The 9,138-nt window shown below is 38.5% G+C and overlaps 3 protein-coding genes and 1 long non-coding RNA gene across 4 annotated transcripts; 2 read left to right on the top strand and 2 right to left on the bottom strand.

The window, feature by feature from the left end:
* Positions 1–2,766: 2,766 nt before the first annotated feature.
* Positions 2,767–3,899, bottom strand: LOC110611972 (uncharacterized N-acetyltransferase p20). The gene has a single exon (XM_021752564.2). The coding sequence runs from the start codon at positions 3,705–3,707 to the stop codon at positions 3,192–3,194; it is 516 nt and encodes a 171-aa protein (XP_021608256.1). The 5' UTR covers positions 3,708–3,899; the 3' UTR covers positions 2,767–3,191.
* An 87-nt stretch (positions 3,900–3,986) lies between these two features.
* On the top strand, positions 3,987–4,984 carry LOC110611971 (uncharacterized N-acetyltransferase p20). Its single transcript, XM_021752563.2, has 2 exons — positions 3,987–4,179; positions 4,265–4,984. The coding sequence occupies exon 2, from the start codon at positions 4,274–4,276 to the stop codon at positions 4,838–4,840; it is 567 nt and encodes a 188-aa protein (XP_021608255.1). The 5' UTR covers positions 3,987–4,179; positions 4,265–4,273; the 3' UTR covers positions 4,841–4,984.
* A 2,177-nt stretch (positions 4,985–7,161) lies between these two features.
* On the bottom strand, positions 7,162–9,046 carry LOC110611974 (non-specific lipid transfer protein GPI-anchored 5). Its single transcript, XM_021752565.2, has 3 exons — positions 7,972–9,046; positions 7,715–7,771; positions 7,162–7,518 (listed from the first exon to the last, which is right to left on the bottom strand). Exons 1-3 carry the CDS (start codon positions 8,288–8,290, stop codon positions 7,385–7,387), a joined length of 510 nt encoding a protein of 169 aa, XP_021608257.1. The 5' UTR covers positions 8,291–9,046; the 3' UTR covers positions 7,162–7,384.
* On the top strand, positions 7,474–8,083 carry LOC110611975. Its single transcript, XR_002487408.2, has 3 exons — positions 7,474–7,615; positions 7,695–7,785; positions 7,942–8,083. It is a non-coding gene; the product is annotated as an uncharacterized LOC110611975 (long non-coding RNA).
* Positions 9,047–9,138: the final 92 nt, after the last annotated feature.

Raw genomic sequence — 9,138 nt, 5'->3', positions numbered from 1 at the left:
GTAATAGTATGTATGTTTGGCTTGCTACGGGTCCCGGCGGCCTTAAGCCGATTTGGATCCTAGCGCCGAACAGTTTGGAGCCGTTACGGCAGGGTATCGGTTTCCGGGCTGTTACAGCTTCAAGAAGATCACAGAGCATATATTCGAAGGCATCGACGGAAACTTGACTGAGTGCGACAGATCTCAGCCTCTCATAATACAGGTACTCCACACCAAAGGGGATAATAAATTGATCATTTTCGCCACCTCCATTTATATCAAAAGCAGACAACATAGACATCGGGAAAATTTCCTTCTCGAAGGGAGGTAAAGTCAAAACAGACCCCCCCAACAGCCCATAGCCTCTTTGGAGCTCGAACAACAACCAGAGGAGGAGGCCAGCCAGATGATCCGAGTAAAACAATTTCAACGACCTGCCAAATGGCTCCACCCATCAACCGCCCTATTAGGAGGACCTCGGAAGCAACCTTCAGACTCCCTCGAGGTAATATCAGATTTTCGAGAGGTTTGGACTGACCCATCTTTATCTCAGGTACTGCAAAAAGTTCCAAACAGAGACAAGTCAGGATAATCTTTTGTCAAGATAATGAAAGCAAGATTAAAGCAAACCCCTGGGACAACAAAGCAATGAAGCCCCGGGCTCACCTCAATCCGTTTGAAGAAGGCGTCAAATAGATCCTTTGCAGAAAAAACAGGAGAATCTCGCTGGAAGGAAAGACTCCCTTTCTCCGACAAAGGCCCTAGAAGTGAAGAGGAGTCAACACTGATATATGCTCAAAATCTGAAGTCTTGGCGCAAAATAACTCTAGACTCTAAGCCCACGATGTCAGGATCTTTAAAAGATATTCATGGGAAAGGAAAAAGAAGCATGTCCAGGCGATAATGACAGGAAAGTAAAGAAGAGCAGAGTATCTGAGAGGTAAGGAAAGGCCAGAAAGGGAAAGAGGCAGATAGGATTCAAGAAATGAGGAATGACAAAAAGATGAAAGGGAGTTATGAAGGCATCTGTACACGAACAGGCGCGGTCATAATGGTTCTCGATATTCACCCCCTCGGCAGTCAGAGCAATAACTGCCAAGAAGGTGAAGGGGCAATTGATGACCGCTGGATTTCCCTATCCCCAATCCTGGGCCTAGATTACGGCCACGGCCCATGAAAGAAAGGCCCGCACGCCCTCTCAAAACAAGCCCAAATCATCAGATCCCTGAGGCCGGACTCCACCAGATTCTACCTCATCGAGGTCGGCCCAGCCCATATAACCTTCCCATGGATTCCTTCTCCTCCTGGGTTCAGTGTCCAACCCAGCACTCGGCCCAGTCCAGAATCCAGAACGAGACTCGTCATACAGCCTGGCAGATCCGCTCGAGCGTACGCACGGGGAGAATCAGAGGTTGTTACGCATGGAGCAAGCGCTTGATATCCTCGTACGCCCATATCTGTATGGCAGAGACGCGTGGCTCAACCAGAGGAGAGCCGTCGTACGTCACCAGCAAGCAGAAAGAAAGGATAAAAGGGATACCCCTCTAGAGAGATAAGCCAAGCCTTATTCTTCAATACCAAAACCCTTGTAAAACCCTATTCTATTGGATCTCAGATCATCAATACTTATACTTCTTCCTACACAATTCAATTGCATCAAATCACACATTAGCAAATCAATAATTGAGCTGTAATATCATAACTATTAATTAATATAATAGACAGGAAGCTTTTCAATTTGCAATTCTATTACATACATCCTAATAATTTATAGTTGCCATCTAATTATCATTACATAATCTGATTAGTGAATTGAAAAATAATAGAAACACATACCTATTCATCCGTTTAAAATAAAGAAAACTTTCGCAAAGAATTTTATTAATTGATTTTTGTTTCTAGTAATTTTATTATTTAGAATGGGAGAATTATTTTTTTAATTTAATAAAATTTTATTTAAAAAATAAGAATTTATTTAATTTTTTATAGTGTGCATTTAGTCCACACGTGGAATTGAATTGAGAAAGTAAGTTATGCGAGAAAAAAAAAAGTAGGTGATAATAATAGTGTGAATTTGTTCTTACTGCATGCGTGCCCTATTGGAAACCATATTGTAGGACCCACATTTACATATTCCTTCTCATTTTATTTGATAGGATTGATGAGTGGTGGTGGCCCACTCTTTCATTCATCACCGTTTCCCTTTTTTTATTATTTTTATTTTTTATAGCAATAAAAAATTCTCATTGCCAGATTCTAATTTAATATCAAAACTTATTGATATGGACATTAAAATTTAATTAAAATAAATTAAATATTTTAATTTTAAAAATTATAAAGATTTAAATAGTTTTAGACAACAAGACAACTACAATGTCCTTGTATTGAATTTTGTCTTGCAAGGAATTTTGTATTTGTCACAAAATCAACTCAACGACAACTTCATGAAAAGAAATTAAAACTTGAAGGATGCCGTTTTGTCCTTTCGATTCTGTCGTCTTCTTATCTTCTTTAATCACGTGCTTGTCTTTCACCACTCGTTAATGCTTAATGCATAAGGAGATGAAAAATACACAAATGAAAAGGCTAAGTACGGTGAAGAATCTCACACGTTTTTCTTTTCTAACTTCTAATGCAAACCCAACCAATCAAATAACAACCAATCCAGGAGGTAACTGGAAGGCCCATGCAGTTCAGTTTGAATGGCCGAACTAGCAGAATTCTATAATGGGCCCACATTATTCAACGCCCCCATTAAATAGAGCTTAGGGTGGTTGCTCGTCTGCACCAGCAAAGATCAAGAACTGACATTTTTAAATTTTGGAAGATTATTCAATGCTAATTTTATTTAAGAGTATGCAACAACTGAGAGAGAGTAGATTGTAATCTTTTGCAATCTGTCCCTGAACGATGATTGATTTGGAGTGATCTCTTTGAACAACATGAATTAAAGAAAATTTGGAAAGGTTCCCTGCGGGAGGAATGAATATCTGGTTTTGAGAGTGGGATGCTCAAATGATAATTTTCTTTCTACTGATCCTGTAATTTTGTTTGTTATCAAGTGTTATGAAAAGGGTTGATTGCTTGTCATTACCAGCATAGATCAAGAAGTTCCATTCTTAATTTCAGTAATGACTAATGAGCATTCTATTACATCTAAAATTCATCAACCATAAGAAAAAGCTTAAAAAGATGAAGTAGGCATGGACAGTTCACAGAAACATGTCTGATGATAAGAAGCTGTAGATAAACATGTCTCTAATTTCACCTTTACAATACCCATATTTCCTTAAGAAACCTTCTTTCAAGAACCCAACTTTTTCAAGTACTCTTTGAGATCCCTTATTCTCTACCTCTACAAGGGCTTCAAGCCTGACCAAATCAGGAAAATCTTTGAACACACTTGAAACTGCAATCTTCAATGCAATTGTGGCTATCCCTTGTCCCCAGTGTTCTGCAGATACTGCATAGCCAACAGGTGCTCTGCATCTACAATCCCCTGATTCTGGCCTGATTGATACGTATCCTATTGAACGATCATCCAAACATATGGACTGACGCCAAGGATGGGGGATGGCAACCTTCTCTATATATTCTAAAGCTTCTTCCCTGGAGGCAATGGTGTTCCATCTTAGATATCTAGTTACTCTATCATCACTAGCCCATTTCAGGAACTCGTCAACATCGGAACAATTAAAGGGACGGAGTGAAATTCTTGAAGGATCCATGAGTGCAGGCAGTAAAATAACGTTAACAGGAAAGGAAATGGAAACAGGCAGAGGGCAATTTTGTTATGAGTTTGTTTCCAGATGGATAGGCAATGAAATTTAATCTCAGATTCCACATCTCTATCCTGTTCAATAATTTTCACCATTTGAAGAATATTTCCTTGGAAAATAAAAGGTTCTTAGCAGCCATGATTTGGCACTTGGTCAAAGGGGAAATTCTATTCCTGTCACCACTTAAATGTCTCCCTCAGATGTGCAGTTTCCCCGTGCCACTATTTGATTGCCACTTGTGCAACTTTTTGCCTAGGCTGAAGGGTCAAACAAGGCGGCCATCACCCATCAGTAGAATTATCTGTTTGTTTTCTCCTCTATTTGTCCTGAAATGATCATACAAGCTTTCCTTGCTCACCACTCGAAGCAAAGCAAAATTGACGTTAGCTTGAACCTAATTGGGTGACCGTTGCAGTTTGAGGTAGTTTATTGCAGCCATTCTTTATTTAAGTAGCATTTTCTCGGGTGTAAACTCAACGATTAATTGCTAATCTATTTTTCTGCAGGTGTACAAAATGGAACAGGAGTCTTTTGCACCAGCAGCAACAGACTTGCAAGAAGGGGGTGATCAATTCTCCAATATCTCTTTTCGTCCATTGGATGTCTCCGATGTTGATGATTTCATGGTCTGGGCTTCTGATGAGAGAGTGACTCACTTTTGTAGTTTTAACCCTTACACTAGCAAGGAAGATGGCATCAACTATATCAAAAACACTGTCATACCCCACCCATGGTTGAGAGCAATATGCCTTAACAACAGGCCTATTGGAGCTATTTCAGTGACAAAGAATTCTGGTAACGACGTATGCAGAGGTGAGCTAGGCTATGTTCTGGCAGCCCGTTATTGGGGCAAGGGAATTGCAACAAAGGCAGTGAAAATGGTGGCCAAAACCATTTTTAGCGAACGGCCAGAACTAGAGAGACTTGAAGCCTTGGTAGATGTAGAAAATGTGGGCTCACAAAGAGTCCTAGAGAAAGCTGGCTTCACGAGGGAAGGTGTTCTGAGAAAGTATTTTATTCGGAAGGGAAGGTCTAGAGACATGGTGATGTTTAGTCTTCTTTCTACTGATCCTGTAATTTGATTGTGTTATTGTTTATACAAAATCTTTTCTGGATATGTCAATTTAAAAGTTGATATCTGAATATGTAATTGCCTTTGGATTGGATCATAAAATTCAAGACCATCTTGATTCCAATGAACAACTGAACATCGTTTTCTCGTTCAACCTAAAAGCTAGGGTTTTGAAGTAATCAAGAACTCAAGCTTTGCCGACGTTAATATGGTTGGAATAGAATCCGTTAATGAAATAGAAATCCCCATGTTAAATAACCAGGGAAAACAGCAAGAGGTATTCGTTCACTATTCAACTCGAGCAGGGATCCATTAAGCCCAAGTAAAAGAAATCCTGAAGGCTCGCCCAATGGGTTAAGCAAAAAGGACTGCATTTTAAAGCAATGTACTTCGGGTGCCATTCGCGGCAAAGTGGACAAGATCGTCCGAGTCAACGACGGGTTCTGTTTCGGAACCGATTATACCCTCCCTCTCTGTATAGATTGCTTATTGCTTCGAGCATGACGATCTCTAGTCTCTACACCCTCGATCTGCTCGTTTACTACATACAGAACTCGAGTTCACCGATTACCTCTAGAATGCTCGTGCCCTCGGGATTACCTTCATTGACCCAAGCCCCTACGATTACCTCACTGGAAAACTCTCCTCCACGATTCCATCGTTGTGTTTAATCGTGTGGGTTGTTTTTGATCTTTCAGATTTGCATTTTGTATGTGATGTTTTTAATCGAGTGGGTTATTGGATTTTGAAGAGAATGGGAGTTTTATAAACATCTGTTTATTGATTAATTTGAAGAAAATTTGCGCAAAATGCTTCCATTGAAATTTATTTGGTGCAGTTATTGGATTTTGGATGCAATTTGAAGATGTGTAGAATCACCAAAGACTCTGAAGCAATGGAATGTTAAGATCATCCAGGTGAGCATTTGCTTCTGCTTCAGTTGCATGATGCTTAAAATCTTTGTTTTGGTTAGGGTTTGTTCTGTTGCTGCTTCCATGTATTATTTTTTCACTGTCCTTTCCATCTTGTTTGCTTTGTGACAACTAACAGGTAACTATAGAAAATTACTAAAATATGCAGATTAGCAAGAAAAAGTGACACCAGGATGGAACGGCAGCATTGGAGTTCAGACAACTGGACTCATAACCTTCTATATTTTGAAAATGTTAGATTGAATTTGAATTATCTATCAATTATGAGCTTGAGATAAAACTTTACAGTTTTCCCATGACATCAATGATCCATCTCTGGGTTTGATAATCCGAGCATGGAAAGTGTTTCTAACCATAGTGATGTAAACATCAAACAAGATTAAAAATAAAAAGAGATTGTTCTTACACTTGGGTTTTATATCCTGCATTATGAGCTTGTTTTAATCTGGCATTATCCATTGGAAGAACATTGATCTTAGGCATTGTTATAATACTCTAATTGGTAAAGAGCCATCCACTTTTGATAGCTGTACCAAGCCAATTTTTGTAGTAGCAGATTCTTTGCTTTTTGCCTAGGAATATTAGTCCATAACTCCATATCCTGTAATACTAGTTGCTATCCCTTGGCTTTTTGCGAGTGAATTTCATGATGCAATAGATCCTCTTATCACCGTAGTCCTTTTATATTTATTCTTCTAATCTTCACACATGGGTTAGAAAGGTGTTAGTATTTTCATTTGTCCATTTACGGCTTATGTAGTTAGGTGAATTAAAATGTATTTTCTAATACCTAATATTCTTCCAAATTTATAACTAATAATGGCCAAGTATTCCTTGTGATCATTTCTGGACCCAGAATTTCAATTCAATTTCCTTTGTTACTGGTATTAGTGCTTAGAGCATATGAGTAACTTGCATATTACATGGTGAACTATAAAAATTTTCAATTCTTTTGCTGCAATTATGAAAATGGCAAATGTATCATGAACATTACGAGATTTTGCAATGTGGTTCAACATTTTGGAATGTTAGGGATGCCTTGTTCTGTACTTATGGAGACGTCCAAGATAAGGTCATTCGTTGCTTATCTGTTGGTCAATTTAAATGCCGTTGGCTTGTTGCAGCTTATACTTTGTTTACAGTAGAAGTAACATGTTTGGAATACAGAATTTGCAGTGTTAAGGTCTGTTTTGACAATGTGCTTCCTTGCATTTTTCTGTGCTTAATGATCTAAGTTTGCTTTGTTAGTAGCATAAACCTTGGTGCATAAAATTATTGTCGACTTAATGCCCTTGATGAACTCTTAGGTAGTTTTTGTTTAGTTCGTTTTGGCCAGTTCTTTTATGCTCATCTTTATTCTGTAGTATTTACCCCTTGATATTTCATAAGAATTTGGCAATGGTATGCTTAGGCCAGCAATAATGGTTTTATTATGAAAGGGAAGAGAGCAACAAATCTATTCAGTAATACAAAAATATACGAACCTCAAATGGGGTCAAGAAAAATAAACAACATGCACCCTCAACCAAAGAGAAATCAATAATAAATTATGAATACAGTAATAATATCTGTGAATATGCAAGATTGAGAAATAGTGAAAGGTGGACTTGCTGATCAGAAAATCAGTATGTCGTGAAGGTTGAAACATATGAAGCTGCAAAAAGAAGGAACGCAAGCAATGAGATTGACAACTTCATGGAGCTTCCACTTGAGGTTCCATCTGCTTCTGTTGATGGTACTGTTTTGGATCCAGTTCCTACAACAAGACAAACAATTTAACCCAGTGAACAGAGTGAAGAATTTCTGCAAAAATTTTAATGGCTCACCAGCAAAGAAGCATTAGTACCTTATTGGTAAGCTAGTTCTAATGTTTTTGTATTGAACATTGTCAAATATATTAAAGTATAAAGCACCTCTATTTGTAATTTGCAGTTTATAAAATCATGCAATACCTGGAGTTCTGGTTGGACCTTCTGTTGTCCCTTCTGGAGAGGCGGCTGGAGAAGCAGCTGTTTACATACAGGTAGTGCAATTAGAATCAAGTCGGATTGAACCTTTGAATGTTCAGTAAATCTCTTTCCATTTAATTGGGATTTTTGCCTATTTTCTTTTTATTGTGTTCCTTGATCAGAATCTTTGAACTATTTTTGACCTTTGGAATCAAAATTTTAAATTTAAGGAGGCTGCGATTGACGAGAGAATTTCTTACCATTGCAAGAACTAATGGGTGGAGTCTGAACATTGCAAGCACCAGGTAAGGCGAGAGCCTGGGTCTGGTTGATGTTGATTCCAAGTGATGAGCCGCCACCCTTTAGAACCTCACACAAGCACTGGGGTGAAGAGCGAACAACACTTGAAAGCTGTGTGCAGCACTGTGAAGATGGAGTTGAGGTGTTCCCTGTGATGTAATTCAGGCATGGTGACATGCTTATTAACACGTTAGTACAACTAGACTGAGCCATAGCTCCTGCCCATAGCATGCTCACAACGATCAGAGCCAAACTCGTTGCTATTTCTCTGTGTGCCATTGAGTCTCTGAAAACGCCTGCAGAATTGGAAGATGTCTGTAATTACTTGAGTTTGATTAATGAGATGGAATTGGGAGGGAAAAGTCTGGCTTTTATAGGAATTTGTGATGAATTATGTGGGTGACCAACTATTCCTAATCTCATTAGGGGCTAATTGGTAAAAAGCTGAAGGTTTGAAACCTGGAACCTTGAAAGCTTTCTAGACGTGGCTTATGACCTTGTGTTGGTTACCAACTTCTGTCTTCAACCGAGTTACGGGTCTTAGGTAGAGAGTAAAAAAATGGGATTCAAACAGGGAGACTTTGAGAAAAATTCTGATTCCTCAGGGCTAAGCATTACGTGTTTCTGACTCCACCTTTACAAGAATTTGGGCTTTTGCCCCTTTCTCTTTTAGGATCCGACTCTTTGTTTGGTAAATCATGGGAGTGGAAGAAGTAAAATAATGAAAGTAAAGTAGGGTGTATATTCCTTTTATTTATTTTTACGTACTTCCCAAATAAAAAAGGAAGATGTCAATTATTCATTATTTTTCTTTCCTTCACTTCCCATATCCAACCAGGCTGTGAGAGATCTTATCTAGAAAGCAGAAAAATTCTAGTGAAAAAGGATTAAATGAGTGGGGGTACGTGTCTTTTTGCTTCGAAACTAAGAAAATTTGACAATGATACCATTTTCTCGCAAGGAATAAGGCACGAATGAGTTCTAAATAGTTTAGTATGGGCTAATTATTTATTGATTAAATATAAGATATACTCGGTGTACGGGGGTGAGCAGAATCCGGTTCAAATCGAAAAAACTGATCGAATCGAATCGATTTAAAAATTTGGTTCGGTTTTTTATACATTTCG

This window comes from Manihot esculenta, chromosome 3, assembly GCF_001659605.2.
Source record: "Manihot esculenta cultivar AM560-2 chromosome 3, M.esculenta_v8, whole genome shotgun sequence".
NCBI lineage: Eukaryota > Viridiplantae > Streptophyta > Magnoliopsida > Malpighiales > Euphorbiaceae > Manihot > Manihot esculenta.
This window is presented reverse-complemented; position numbering and strand designations above follow the sequence as displayed.

Coding starts and splice junctions, on each gene's coding strand:
- LOC110611972 (XM_021752564.2), bottom strand. CDS start 3,707: ATGGATCCTTCAAGAATTTCACTCCGTCCCTTTAATTGTTCCGATGTT.
- LOC110611971 (XM_021752563.2), top strand. CDS start 4,274: ATGGAACAGGAGTCTTTTGCACCAGCAGCAACAGACTTGCAAGAAGGG.
- LOC110611974 (XM_021752565.2), bottom strand. CDS start 8,290: ATGGCACACAGAGAAATAGCAACGAGTTTGGCTCTGATCGTTGTGAGC. Junction 7,772..7,971: donor ACCCATTAGTTCTTGCAATG/GTAAGAAATTCT, acceptor GTATGTAAACAG/CTGCTTCTCCAGCCGCCTCT. Junction 7,519..7,714: donor AGGTCCAACCAGAACTCCAG/GTATTGCATGAT, acceptor GTCTTGTTGTAG/GAACTGGATCCAAAACAGTA.